Raw genomic sequence first — 13,945 nt, forward strand, 5'->3', positions numbered from 1 at the left:
GGGACTGTAAGACCGGTAGGAGTCTGCCTGGAAAGCAAAGGGGGGCTGTGGGGGCACATTGGGACCAGTCCTGGGGGGAGAGGAATGTGTGTGTGTGTGTGTGTGTGTGTGTGTGTGTGTGTGTGCAGGAAGAAGAGGGACTTGGAGGGGGCCAATCTCTGTGCACTTGTGTGTGGGGGGGGTCCTTCCCAGTTCACAAAGGCATGTGGGGATTGGACACAATCCAGTTGGACACAATTGGACAGAACTGGGGGGGCCTGGCCCAGCACCTGGGCGGGAACCTTCGGGTACACAGAGGGTTCTAGTCCAAATGGCGAGGGCGGCGGCGTTCCTGCCAGCCCTGGCAATAGGTGCTGGTGGACACAGCAGCCAAAGCTGTGTGTTTGTTAGTGGGGAGGGAGAGGTGGAGGTCTGCCCAGAGCAAATGGGGTGGGGTCCCAGCTGTAGAGCAGAAAGGCGGACGTGTGTGTACTTGGCAGAATTCCAACCCAGAGCAGACGGGACCATGGGGTATGCCCAAGGGCAAAGTGTCCTCCGCAGGACTCCTCGAGTGCCCCCACCCAACGTCTCAGGCAACCTTAAGTGCTGCCTCTGCCCCCTCCCACCCCCTTCCTCCGGAGGTCCCTCCGCCTGTTCCAGGAGTGGCTTGTACACATTTTCCGATTTCCTGTGAACCTCCGCCCAGCAGCGGCAGCTGGGTGAGTCAGGACCCCAGTGGCCGGGCCCCCCGCTCCATGGGATCTTTGTTTGCTCAGGCCTTTGGCTCTGGCCCTCTGGCCTAGGGCCCTCAAAGGATTTCCTGAGTCCCGCCCCTGCCCTCTGACAGCCAGGCCAGCAGCCCAGCGCAGGCCTGGGGTGGGGGCGTCCCTGAGGCTGGGGTGGCACCCCTAACACTGGGCTCAGGAGATGGAGAGCCGAGAGGTAAGGTGGAGGCCCCAGAGGAGTCCATGGGAGTGGGGGGCATCATGGGTTACCCTGGGCTGAGGTCAGCTTTGGCACTGGTTGGTTTGAAATGCTGGCTTCTGAGAAGGAGCTTTTCCTCTTCCTTGCTCCCACCTGGGGTGAAGTATGAGAAAACCTCTACTTCCTCCCAGTAGCTGAGCTGGGAATGGCTCCCAGAGACCTCCTCAGCCCCTCTCTGAGCCTCTGCTTTGCTACCTGAGGGAACATCCCTGGCCCCTACTCAGGCCTCTGGCTGCCCTCTCTGTGTGACCTTGGGTGGCTCCCTAGCCTCCTTTCTGGCCCCAAATCTCAGCTGGAGTCGCAGCCTTGGAGAGGGCAGCCCGATGGGTCGGCGAGGAGAGGGTGGCATCCCCTTCTCGGTGTTGTGACCATGGGCAAGTTACTTAACCTCTCTGTGTCTCAGCTTCCCCATCTGTAAAATGGGGATAATAACTATACTTACCTCATGGGATTGTTGTGAGGATTGATAAATTAATGTATGCAAAGCTCAGAACAGACCCTGACACCATGTACTTTTGTCCCTTGAACAACCCAGGGGTCTGGGGCACTGACTCCCCCCCAGGCAGTTGAAAATCCACGTATAACTTTTGACTCCCCCAGAACTTAACTACTAATAGCCTACTGGCGACCAGAAGCCTCACCGATAACATCAACAGTTGACTAACACCTATTCTGTATGTTATGTGTATCCTATACTGTGTTCTTACAATAAAGGAAGCTAGAAAAAAAAGGGAACGTTATTAAGAAAATCGTAAGGAGGGACGCCTGGGTGGCTCAGTTGGTTAAGCATCTGCCTTCGGCTCAGGTCATGGTTCCAGGGTCCTAGGATCGAGTCCCACATCGGGCTCCCTGCTCAGCAGGGAGCCTGCTTCTCCCTCTCCCTCTGCCTGCCGCTCCCCCTGCTTGTGTTCTCTATCTCTCTGTGTGTCAAATAAATAAATAAAATCTTAAAAAAAAAAAAGAAAATCGTAAGGAAGAGAAAATACATTTACAGCCCTGTACTGTGTTTATTGAAAACAATTTGCTTATAAGTGGACCCGCGCAGTTCAAACCCGTGTTGTTCAAGAGTTGACTGTAAACATTGCCAATTTTTCCCTCTCCCTCCTCCCTAGTGGCAGAGGACAGGAACATGGGTGGAATGTATAGCTTCGGGGTTTGTATCTGGCCTGGGGATACTAGCTGGAAGGTCAGGCCTCCCGAGCCCTGGGGGTCCATCCTGGCTGCTGTGCACACCTCCTTCTCCCTCCGTCTGGGGGGACCCGAGGCCGCTGGTGGCTGGGATGGCGGGGGGCATTACTGCTCTGCTATTCCACAGCCTGGGGCCCGGCAGCGGCCCCCGGAGGATGAGAAAGAGGTGATCCGCCAGGCCATCCAGAAGGAGCTGAAAATCAAGGAGGGTGTAGAGAACCTGCGGAGGGTGGCCACAGATCGCCGCCACCTGGGCCACGTGCAGCAACTCCTGCGCTCCTCCAACCGCCGCCTGGAGCAGCTACACGGAGAGCTGAGGGCGCTGCATGCGCGCATCCTGCTGCCCGGCCCTGGGCCCGGCCTGGCCGGTGAGTGAGGGGTCGGACCCCTGGGGACAGGAGGTGCCGGGCCCACCCAGCTCCTTGACCTCGGCTCTGAGCCCTCTCAGAGCCTCTTCAGGTGTACCCCTGCCCAGGACGGGAGGAGAGAGCAAGGCCATAGGGCAGGGGGCTCTTGGCTCTGGGTCAGGGCTTCATGGGCCCCACACTGTGCACAGAACCTGTGGCCGCGGGCCCCCAGCCACCCGCAGCGCAGCCCAGGGCTCGGCACCTGGAGGCTCTCCAGAGGCAGCTGCAGGTGGAGCTGAAGGTGAAGCAGGGGGCAGAGAATATGACACACACGTATGCCAACGGCACGCCCAAGGTAAGGCTCCTGGGGTCTGAGCGGGAAGATGTGGCTCTCAGATTGTTAGGGGAAGTGCTGCCCCAGCCCCTATTCTGAGAGGGAATGCAACCGGGCCAGTGACCCTATAAGGGAGACCCATTCTTAACCATTAGTCTGATGGGGGAGGCACAGCCCCCAAATCTCAGCTTGGTGGGCAAGGCACGGCTTGAACCCCTAATCTAACAGAGAAGGCAAAACTCAGTCTAATGGGGAAACCCCAGGCCATGTTCCCAGTCTAGTAGGGAAGGTCCACCCGCGGCCCCAACTCCCAGCATGATGTGGGGAGCTCGGCCCTGATGGGATGAGGGAAGCTTGACCCCAGCTCTTGTCTCATCTGATGGAGGAGGCGCTGCCCCAGACCGAGGCTAACCAAGGAGGCTTGGCTTCAGCCTTGGTCTGACCAGGGAGGCTCAGGGCTGGCCCTTGTTCGGTGGGGGCATATGTCATGCCCCCATAGGAGAGGAAGCTTCTGGCAGCTGCCCAGCAGATGCTGCGGGACAGCCAGCTGAAGGTGGCCCTGCTGCGGATGAAGATCAGCAGCCTGGAAGCCAGTGGGTCCCCGGAACCAGGTGAGGCTTGGGGAAGCGGGGCCGGGCCGGGCAGAGCAGGGCATGGGCCTGAGGGCTGACCCCTCCTCCCAGGTCCTGAGCTGCTGGCAGAGGAGCTAAGACATCGGCTACGCATCGAGGCTGCCGTGGCCGAGGGTGCCAAGAACGTGGTGAAGCTGCTGGGTGGCCGGCGAACGCAAGACCGGAAGGCGCTGGCCGAGGTCAGACCAGGGTGCCCTCCCGTTGCTGCTCCTCTCTGAGCGTCTGCTTGTCCCCACGCCACCCTCTGCACTGTGGCCGGGCCGTGCGGGGCCTCATTGCGGGCAGGTGGCCCGAGCCACTGGCCCCGGCCGCCGTGCTTCATGGACCCGTCCCCCCTGCCCGTTTCTGCTCCGCAGGCTCAGGCCCAGCTGCAGGAGTCCTCCCAGAAACTGGACCTCCTGCGGCTGGCCTTGGAGCAGCTGCTGGAGGGTCTGCCTCCCGCTCATCCTCTGCGCGGCCGAGTGGCCCGGGAGCTGCGGACCGCTGGGTCTGGGAACCCCCAGCCTTCGGGGGTGCTTGTGAAGCCCACCGCCATGACAGGTAGCCAGGAGTCCCTCCCACGTCAGGGCTCCCCTTTTCTCCCAGCGAGCACCCTGAAACACAGAGGGGGAGAACTCTGGAGAAGAGTTTCAACCCTGGTCCCGCCGCCCCCTAGCTGCGTGAGCTGGGGCAACAGACTTCTGCTCTCTGGACCCTTAGTTTATGCTTCTGGCAAATGGGGATGATGACAGCACCTACTTCCGTGGGGTTGCTGAGGAATTCAGTGAGTTGTCGCGCGTGAAGCGCTAGGCACAGTGCCAGGATGGTCCGCACACGAGCAGCGAAGCTGTTATTTAAATGAGTAACCATGACGATGGTTAAAGCGTCCGTGTTAGGGGAGCTCACAGCCCTGGAGGCCGTGGTCCCCAGTCCTGGGCAGTTTGGACTACTGGAAAGTCCCTTCTTATCCCTGAGCTGGGTTTGTCTGAATTGTAGCTGAATTATCATCATCAGATAATCTAAGCATGCTGACCTTGGAAACCCTGAACTTCCTACCCGGGACACAGGGCCAGCCAGAGAGCCCAGCCCCTTCCCCGGTCAGAGCTGGTTCAGGGTTAGACAGGCCACATCCTACTGTGAGCAGAGCTGAGAAGGGGAAGGACAGGGGCTGCATGCGCTCCCTCACCTGGTGTTGGGGAATCAAGGAATGCTTCCTGGAGGAGGTGGTGTCTACACTTAGCCTTGAAGGGCTTCTGGGAGTTGGCCAAGTAGACAAGTTGGGGAAGGCAGGGCAGGGCATGGCTTATTAAAAGGCCTAGAATTCGGCTGGCTACTTGGGGCCACTTTATATCCTGTCTCCTGGCTAAACACCCCAACTAATGTGGGCAGGGTCTGGGTTCGGCCATCTTTGGGAGACCTGGGTGTGGCAGTGGGAGAATGGTACCTGACGCTGTCACGTTCCCCACAGGGACGCTGGAGGTCCGCCTCCTGGGCTGTGAGCAGCTGCTGACAGCTGTGCCTGGACGGTCCCCGGCGGCGGCACTGGCCGGGAGCCCCTCCCAGGGCTGGCTCCGGGGCCGGGCCAAGCCGCAGCGCGGTGGCGGAGATCTGGCCAGTGAGTAGGGGGCCGCAGGGAGCTGGGGGCAGCAGAGGACCCCCAGCCCTCGCCTGCCCTGACTCCCTGTCTGGCCCTGCAGCCGAGGTGCTGGCTGTGGTGAAGGTGGACAATCGTGTTGTGGGCCAGACTGGCTGGGGGCCGGTGGCCAAGCAGTCCTGGGACCAGACCTTTATTGTCCCCCTGGAGCGGGTGAGCCCCGGGGCGGGCAGGTGTGCCCTCGGGCGGCGGGGCGGAAGGCCGGCCAAGTAGGGGCACGTGCCATGCCCCGCTCGTCAGCCTGGCCTCCCCGACATAGGCCCGGGAGCTGGAGATCGGGGTGCGCTGGCGGGACTGGCGGCAGCTGTGTGGCCTGGCCTTCCTGCGGCTGGAGGACTTCCTGGACAATGCCTGTCACCAGCTCTCCCTCAGTCTGGTGCCCCAGGGACTCCTGTTTGCCCAGGTGCCCCCTACCCTGCCCTGACCTGGACGGGCCCCGGCTCCATCCGAGCTAGAAGGCCCTTCAAGACTAGGTGACCCATCTGCACATTGGAGTGGAAGTTGGGGCCCGCAGGGAGGAGGTCTCCAGGATCTAAGGATCCCCAGCCCCTGTCTGAGGACTGCGTGGGAGTCTAGAGGCCCACGTCTTGGTCCTGACTGCCTAGCCCCACGTGCGACCCTGGACAAGTGCCTCTCTTCTCTGGGCCTCAGTTTCCCCACTGGTACCAAGGCAGACATTGAATCCCTCTCTCTGGGCCCCTCTGGCTCTTGCATCATTGCACTGGAGGCTCAGGCTGGGATCCTGGAGAGCGGCGGGGTGCCCTGGTGGTAGGTGGGGTGGGAGAGGACCGGTCTCCAGCCCTGCCCTCTGCCCCCGCAGGTGACCTTCTGTGACCCTGTCTTTGAGAGGAGGCCCCGGCTGCAGAGGCAGAAACGCATTTTCTCTAAACGCAGAGGTGCAGACGGGGAGAGGGCTGTGCAGTTAGGGGGCAGGGAAGGGGCCGTTGGGGGCCTTGGGACTGAGCCCCCCTTTTGTCCCAGGTCAGGACTTCCTGAGGGCTTCGCAGATGAACCTCAGCATGGCGGCCTGGGGACGCTTAGTCATGAGCCTGCTGCCCCCCTGCAGCTCCCCAAGCACGATCAGCCCCCCGAAAGCGTGCCCCCAGAGCCCGGCCACACCCCGGGGAGCTACTGACCCTGCCTCACCCAGGTGAGGAGCCACCCCGCCTCGGCTGCCCCCTTCCTCTGCCTCTCTCCGGGTGCAACTGGTGTCGCTCACCCTGTGACCCTCTGTCTGTCGCTGGCATTGCTGTGTGTCCGTCCCCATGGCTCTTCCATCAGCCTGTGCCCTGCCACGAGTCTGCTTTCTCCACGTAGTAATTTCCCACCCAAGAAGAGCCCACTGGGAGAAGAGACGAGGCCCCCGCCCAAGCCCCCACGCCTCTACCTGCCCCGGGAGCCGACCCCCGAGGAGATCCCGGTGAGGGGGTGCTGGTGGCCCCGGGGACTGCTGGGCTAGGGGTGGCGGGCTGGAGGGAAAGAGGGCAGGCAGCCCGGCTCTGCTCTGAGCCCCTCTGCCCTCACAGCGCACCAAACGCCCCCACATGGAGCCCAGGACGCGACTCGGGCCGCCTCCTCCCACCTCAGCCACCAGGTACCCCCGTCAGGCTCACTTTTATGCTTGAGACATTTACCTACTCCCTTGGGTGTTCGCGTGTCCATTCAGACATCATCTGATGCTCCTTGCTCTCGGGTTCTTACTCACTAAACCCACATTATTGAGCTCCAGCTGCATTCTAGACTCTAGGAAACCTCTGTCCCAGGAACCCCCCACCCCCACCCCCAGGCTTTCCAGCCTCATTGGTGGGGACAGCCCAGGACAGGGTGTGGACGGTTTGGAGCAGCAATTCATGGAGGCCCAGCTCTTGTCTCAGGGGGCTTCCCGTGCCTTCTCTCTTGCAGGAAACCCCCCCGGCTTCAGGACTTCCGCTGCTTGGCCGTGCTGGGCCGGGGACACTTCGGAAAGGTAGTGGGCTGAGGAAGGTACCATGGGAGTGGGTGAGCAGGCCCCTGAGCTGGGAGGAGGCTGTGACCCATGGGGCCATGGGTGGGGGGAGCAAAGGATGCCTCGTGCTGTCCACCTGGAGCCCGAACTCTTTCTGGTCCCCAGGTCCTCCTGGTCCAGTTCAAAGGGACAGGGAAATACTACGCCATCAAAGCGCTCAAGAAGCAGGAGGTGCTGAGCCGGGATGAGATGGAGAGGTGTGTAGTGAGGCCCGTGGGTACCTGGCGCTGGAGGGGACCCCGGATGGCGGGCCTGGGCTGGGGGCACCGGAAGGCAGCTGAGTGCTCCTGGGACTTTGAAGAGGTGACCCTCTGGGGCCAGCCAGTCCTGGGTTCTCTCTCTAGCACCTGCAGCGGTTAATTGGGTGCCCTTGGGCGGGTCCCCTCTTCTCTGTGCCTGAGACGTAGAAACCATCATTCTACCGCCTGGCACTTTGAAGACCCAGAGGGCCAGGGCTGTTGTGTGGGTGGCAGGGCTCAGCTAGCAGGGGTCTTCCTTCCCTCCAAACGCCCCCTCTCCCCCCTCCCCCATCGCAGCCTGTATTGCGAAAAACGCATCCTGGAGGCCGTGGGCCGCACGGGGCACCCCTTCCTGCTCTCCCTCCTTGCCTGCTTCCAGACCTCCAGCCACGCCTGCTTCGTGACCGAGTTTGCACCCGGTGGCGACCTCATGATGCAGATCCACGAGGACGTCTTCCCTGAGCCCCAGGCCCGGTGGGTGCCCACCCCTCTTGTCTGCCTCTTCCAGCAAGCCTTCCCCGGTCCCCTCTGCCCGCTCCCTTCACCCTGCTTCCCCCAGGGTGCCCAGCAGCAGAACGGTGTGGAGTCAGGGAAGCCTTGTTTCAAATCCTGGTTGTCAGCTCTCTTCAGCTCTCACAGCACTGTGACCTTGGGCCTCGGTTTACAGAGCTGTGAATGGGGCGAATGAGAACAATTTCACAGGCTTGTTGGGTAGATGAACCCAATGTTTATAAATTGTGGAGTATGGGAACCTGTGACTAGTGAGTGACTAGCAGCTGGAGTTATTTCTTTTTTCTTTTTTTCTTAAAGATTTTATTTATTTGTCAGAGAGAGAGAGAGAGAGAGAGAGAGAGAGGGTACAAGCAGGGGGGAGCGGCAGGCAGAGGGAGAAGCAGGCTCCCCGATGAGCAAGGAGCCTGGATGCGGGACTCGATCCCAGGACCCTGGGATCCTGACCTGAGCCGAAGGCAGACGCTTAACTGACTGAGCCACCCAGGCGCGCCCCTGGAGTTATTTCTTGCCCAGCAGAGTGCAGGCCCTGGAATCTGGGTCTGCCACTAGCTGTGTGACCCCAGGTGCATCCCTGACCTGGAGTCTTAGATCCTCCTTTGAAAAACAGATGTGATGAGTATCAGCTGCGGGTGGCTGGGAGGATGTGGGAGAGTAAGCCGTGAGGACACGTGGCCTCATTCCTGGCACGATCTCAGAGCCCAAGAAGGGTAGGCTGTCAGCGGGCAGCAGCCTTGGGGCCACCGTCTGGAGAAGCATCCGCTCTCCCCTGCCCCTCCCCGTGGCGGGAGGCACCCCTCAGGCTCTCATCCAACCTGACTCTGGCTGGGCCACCCAGGGCTGCCGGGGCCAGGGCCATCCTTGTGTCTCCCCGCCCTGCCCCCCACAGTCTCGGGCCTGAACTTCCCCCCATGCCACCCACAGGTTCTACCTGGCCTGTGTGGTCCTCGGGTTGCAGTTCTTACATGAGAAAAAGATCATTTACAGGTAACTTGCCCCGGAGGTGCTGGGGGTGGGTAGTGGGGTGGTGAAGGAGCATCCACTGCCCTCCTCCTGCGATGCTCCAGGGCCCCCTTGATCTGCCCCCCGCACCCGCAGGGACCTGAAGTTGGATAACCTTCTGCTGGATGCCCAGGGTTTCCTGAAGATTGCAGACTTTGGGCTGTGTAAGGAAGGTGGGTGCCTCCTGCCCAGGATCCCCTGTCCTCCAGCCTTGCTCGCCCAGCCCAGGCCAGCAGGGTCTGGGCCCCCCCACCCCAGCCCTCATTCCAGGGACCAGCTGGACACACTGGTTTTTCCTTCCCAGCCCTAGAGGCTCTTAAAGAGCCCCAGCTTGCCCTCAGCCAGAGGGAGAGGCCGTACTCAGGGTGGGAGAGGGCACCGGGTTCTTCTTCATGACCTTGGCATGTGAGCTTGGCTGAGGCTCCACTTCCTCCTGTCTGATGGCATAAAAACGCTCCCACCTCCAAGGGTATGGGGCAGGGCTTGGCACGGGGTTCGGTACCTGAGGTCATGAGGGTTGGCTGTTGATTCTCACACCCACTGAGGTTATGTGGATGAGACACATCGGGCCGGCACCAGTGTGGATGCTGGTTTGCAGGGATCGGCTTTGGGGACCGGACAAGCACCTTCTGCGGCACCCCAGAGTTCCTGGCCCCGGAAGTGCTGACCCAGGAGGCCTACACACGGGCTGTGGACTGGTGGGGGTTGGGTGTGCTGCTCTATGAGATGCTGGTGGGCGAGGTGAGCACTGGACCTGGGCTGCCAGGGCCTCTAGGTTGGGGTGGGACGGGGGTGGCTCAGGCACCCTGCTGAGCACCCTTTCCCCCTAGTGCCCATTCCCCGGGGACACAGAGGAGGAGGTATTTGACTGCATCGTCAACGCGGATGCCCCATATCCCTGCTTTCTGTCGGTGCAAGGTCTCGAGCTCATTCAGAAGGTAATCAGCGCAGGGGCTGGGCAGGGCCGGGCTGGACAGCGGCCGTGGCTCACCACCCACTCTCGGGGGCCCTGTGGCTCAGCTCACTTGGGGGACCTGGGCAGGTGGGCAGTGCCTGGGGCCGAGTGCCCTCCATGAGCCCCCCCCCCCCCCCCCCCCCCCGTCCTCTTGCCCAGCTCCTGCAGAAGTGCCCGGAGCAGCGCCTGGGGGCGGGTGAGCAGGATGCGGAGGAGATCAAGACCCAGCCTTTCTTCAGGGTGAGTGGTGCTGGGTGCCTGGCACAGTGGGAGGCGTCGGGCCGCGTGGGGCGCTGTTCGTCGTCTCAGGCAGCTCTGTCCTCGCCCCCAGACCACCGACTGGCAGGCCCTGCTTGCCCGCACCGTCCGGCCCCCCTTCCTGCCCACGCTCTGTGGCCCTACGGACCTGCGCTACTTCGAGGGCGAGTTCACGGGGCTGCCGCCGGCCCTGACCCCGCCTGACCCGCGCTGCCCCCTGACCGCCCGCCAGCAGGCCGCCTTCCGAGACTTCGACTTTGTGTCAGAAGGATTCCTGGGGCCCTGAGGGCCTCTCTGGCACGTCCGCCCTGTCTGCCCAGCTGCGTGCCCTGCCCTGGAGGCCTGGGCCTCGCCGGGTTGTTCGGGGGGGGTCTTGGGCCTTGAAGTGGCAGCGGCGGGGCTGCTGTGGGGGGCTCCCCACCCCCTGGGAGACCTGGACCAGAAGGGGCGGCACAGCAAGGAGCAGTTTGGTTTGGTTTTTTAATACTTGACTTGCTTTATGGATTATTAAACTTATAAAACTGTGCCCTCTGGAGGCATCCTGGCGTCGGAGGCGGGGTGGAGGTCTCCGAAGCCCAGGTCGCTGGTGCCCGAGCCCCCCCACAGGTCCTCTGCCTCCCCTTCTTCCTTTGGAGGGCAGAACTGCCCACTGAGGCAGGGGTCCTGTCATTCAGCTCTGCTCTGAGGCCTGGGAGGAATGGGCAGGAGTGAAGAACCTCAGGCCCTCTGAGGGCCAACCCCAGCGGGGCGCATCCTCTCTGGTTTTGAGGCACAAGATGGCAGCCTTGCCTCCAGCGACCCTAAACAGCCTGGCTCCTGCCCTCCTCCTCCTCGTCCTCTCCCTCGGCCCAGAGGGTCTCCCAGGACCCTGAGGGCCATCCACAGAAGAAGTGGGTCAGGTTGCGGGTCAGGCCGCGGTCGAAGGGGTTGCTGGGGCGCTGGCGGAGGTAGGCAATGCGGTGCGAGGAGATGAACTCCCAGGTGGTGGTGTTGCTGGCCACCAGGTAGAGGTGTGAGGCGAGGAGCAGGCTGGCCGCCAAAGAGAAGAGGGAGAGCAGCAGGAAGGTGGCAAAGAGCAGCCCGCTGGACCGCAGCCATAGCCCCCAAGGCTGGGAGAAATGGAGGCCAGACCTGCAGGGCAGGACAGAGATGGGGAGCTAGGCGGGGGGATGGCAGGGGTGCCCCAGGGAGCCCTGGGGGGGGGGGCAGGCCATTTGGGAGAGGGTCCGAGGCCGCCAAGAGGGAGTCCTGGCTCTCTCCACGTTGCAGGCGCATGCTGCGGTCCCCCCCGTGCCCCGGGTGGCGGTGGCACCCACCATGCCAGGTACAGGCCCCAGAGAAGCACCACCAGCTGCAGCGCCAGGTAGGCCACGAAGAGCGGGTGGTTGCGCTCCCCCACGCAGTTCTCCATCCAGGGGCAGTGGTGGTCGTAGCGGCGCACGCAGCGGCGACACTCACGGCAGTGCCGGGCCCGCAGGGGCTGCTGTGGGCATGGAGGGGGGAGGGCTCAAGGCCAGCTCCCCTGCGGGGAGTGACGAGGTCAGGAGGCTGGGGCCTCAATCTGGGAGGCCTTCCTGGAGGGGGGAGGCCACGGCACGGGGGCAGGAGGTCAGGGAGTCTCCACCTTGCCCCCCCGCCCTGCGCCCACGCCCTCCCGTGGAGGTCCCTGGTCACCCACCAGCACCAGGCAGTATCTGCAGTGCCGAAGGGGGATGGCTGGAGGAACCATGGCCGTCTGCTCCTCCTTGACCTCCTCCTGAAAGTGGGAGATGGGGTATAAGATAGGGTCCCCTAGGGAGGCAAATGGTACAGGTGGGCATTTCCCTCGGGGGCTGGCTTAGCTCTGGGTCTGCGCGGTTGGGGGCCCATCCCCTGTGTCTTGGAGGGGGTAGGGTGTGGCAGAATGCTCTGGTCCGAGTGAAGCGAAGCTGGTGACCTCTGTCAGTTGTCTCTCCTCGCTGGGCCTTGGCGACTTCCTCATTGTAGGAGGAGGTTCTAGGGCCACTAAGAGGATTCACTGAGGTACCCCCCGCAAAGCGCTCCGCACAGATCCTGGCATGAGACTGTTACAGGGGCCTGGTGTGTCCTGTTGGTGGGAGAAAGGGGCCCCCTGGTTACCTGGGGCTGGGGCTGGACATTCACATAGCCCGGGTCCATGAGCGACACGGCCAGGTAGAGCAGCAGGGAGGCCAGCACGAGGAGCAGGAAGGTAAGGGGCAGGAGCAGCTCCCCCTGCTCTTCCCACTGCCGCAGCGCTGGAGAGGCCAGAGAAGGAGAGTGAGGCTGGGGCTGGAGGCGAACAGGAGAACATGCCCCCTATGTGTAGGGGGATGTAGCTGAAGGTGGAGAGTCTGTCCCTGGCTGAGCAAAGGCCTGGAGATGGGGTTTAATGAGTGGTCAAGTCTGCAAGTGTGGCCACTGCATAGGGTACAGGAGGGAGAAGAGAAGTTTGGGCCCAGCAAAAAAAAAAAAAAAAAGTTCATCTGCATTTTATCTGGAGGGCAAAGGGTGATAGGGAACCATGTAAGCTTACAGGGTCAGATCTGTTTCTGAAAACCCGCCTGCTGGAGAAAAGACGGATGGGGGAGGAGGAGGAAGCCTGGAGGCAGAGAGCCTATCCGGGAGGGAGAGGAGGGTAGCTAGACAAGGGCACAGGCAGGCTGGAAGAGTGGAGACAAAGGGATGGATAGATAAGGAGGAAGGGGGTGAAGGGGCCAGACTTGACTAGATGTGTGGGAGAGGGAGGAGGGGTCCCTGCCTTCGGCTCCATGATGGGGAGACCAGCCAGGTCTGATATGCCCATGAGATAGAGACAGAGGAGGGGCTGGCCAGGGACTGTCCAACTCATGGGGGTGAATGAGGAATTGGGGGGGAGTAGGGGTGAGGAGTGAGGGGCATGGGACAGTTAGATAACAAAGTGTGGACAGCTCTGGGGCCCCGCGGTTGTGAAAAGGAGCAGAGAAGGGAAGGTGGGTTGGGGGGGTTCCTTTTTGATGGGGAGACTGAGCAGGTTTTTAGGCTTAAGAGTGAAGACCGTGGAGGAGGCTTGAGAAGGTCTTGGGAGGAAAGTGACAACACCTCCAGTCCAGGGGTTGAGGCTGGAGCAAGGATGGGGGGAGTGGGGCTACCCTCGTTGGCAGGGAGGGAGGGTGAGAACTTGGGTTGGAGGCAACCTGGCAGGTAAAGAGGGGGAAGGATGTTAGTGGAGTCAGGGCAGTGGGGTGGATGAGGACCTCAGGGCAAGAAGTGAGGATGGGGAAATGCGGGACAGGCCACTCCCCTCGGTGTTTTCTTGCTCCAGAGGGTGGGGAGCCTGGACTTGGGCAGCTAGTGGCCACGGAAATGGGCGGGGTGCCAGTCCTTGATCTACTTGATCCTCGGAATCTTACGGAGGGACGGTTGGGAGTCAATTCCTGGGAAGGACCGGGTGGGTCCCGGGATCAGGGGAGATGGGGTCTCAGGTCGCTCGTCGGATCTGGTGGGCACCGGATGGGTCCTGGGATGCACAGGGCATCTGGCAGGGATCAGGAAGATGCTGGGATTTATTAGGGATCAACTGGGTATTAGGCAGAAGGCAGGTGGCTCTTGGACTGATAGATGGGGAAGAGGCTCAGGAGCTGGCGGAAATGGGGTGAATCCCAGGATTTCTGGGGCTTCAGCAGGAGACCCACTGAGACCCAAACGTCTGGGGAACCACGCGGGATTGGGTGGGTCCGGGGTCGCGCGGGGTCCGGCTCACCGGTATCGTGCAGGAAGAGCACCAGCGTGATCCCCCAGGTCAGCACAGTGTGCCCGGTCCGCACCAGGACCCCAGGGCTGAGGAGCGCCCACGGCGCCATCTCCTCCGCCTGGGGCCCCACCCGGAAGAAGCGCCTGGAG

General features: G+C 62.1%; 2 protein-coding genes across 6 annotated transcripts; one reads left to right on the top strand and one right to left on the bottom strand.

The window, feature by feature from the left end:
* Positions 1-838: 838 nt before the first annotated feature.
* On the top strand, positions 839-10,367 carry PKN3 (protein kinase N3). Its single transcript, XM_032418481.1, has 22 exons — positions 839-921; positions 2,279-2,519; positions 2,708-2,853; positions 3,332-3,443; positions 3,516-3,643; positions 3,821-4,004; positions 4,912-5,058; positions 5,141-5,250; positions 5,357-5,500; positions 5,918-5,993; positions 6,079-6,247; positions 6,415-6,517; positions 6,624-6,691; positions 7,000-7,063; positions 7,208-7,299; positions 7,639-7,815; positions 8,776-8,838; positions 8,950-9,026; positions 9,452-9,594; positions 9,684-9,791; positions 9,968-10,048; positions 10,140-10,367. The coding sequence occupies exons 1-22, from the start codon at positions 907-909 to the stop codon at positions 10,350-10,352; spliced, it is 2,661 nt and encodes an 886-aa protein (XP_032274372.1). The 5' UTR covers positions 839-906; the 3' UTR covers positions 10,353-10,367.
* A 33-nt stretch (positions 10,368-10,400) lies between these two features.
* Positions 10,401-13,945, bottom strand: ZDHHC12 (zinc finger DHHC-type palmitoyltransferase 12). 5 transcript variants are annotated; one of them, XM_032419037.1, is made up of 5 exons: positions 13,806-13,933; positions 12,185-12,321; positions 11,745-11,822; positions 11,384-11,549; positions 10,401-11,229 (listed from the first exon to the last, which is right to left on the bottom strand). In XM_032419037.1, exons 1-5 carry the CDS (start codon positions 13,903-13,905, stop codon positions 10,784-10,786), a joined length of 927 nt encoding a protein of 308 aa, XP_032274928.1. In that variant the 5' UTR covers positions 13,906-13,933; the 3' UTR covers positions 10,401-10,783. The 5 variants fall into 5 exon arrangements, with proteins under 5 accessions (XP_032274928.1, XP_032274926.1, XP_032274925.1 ...); XM_032419035.1 differs by having other exon boundaries at positions 10,401-11,223; positions 11,383-11,549; XM_032419034.1 differs by having other exon boundaries at positions 10,401-11,197; positions 11,383-11,546; positions 13,806-13,924.

This window comes from Phoca vitulina, unplaced genomic scaffold (genome assembly GCF_004348235.1).
Source record: "Phoca vitulina isolate PV1807 unplaced genomic scaffold, GSC_HSeal_1.0 scaffold21, whole genome shotgun sequence".
NCBI classification, from domain to species: domain Eukaryota; kingdom Metazoa; phylum Chordata; class Mammalia; order Carnivora; family Phocidae; genus Phoca; species Phoca vitulina.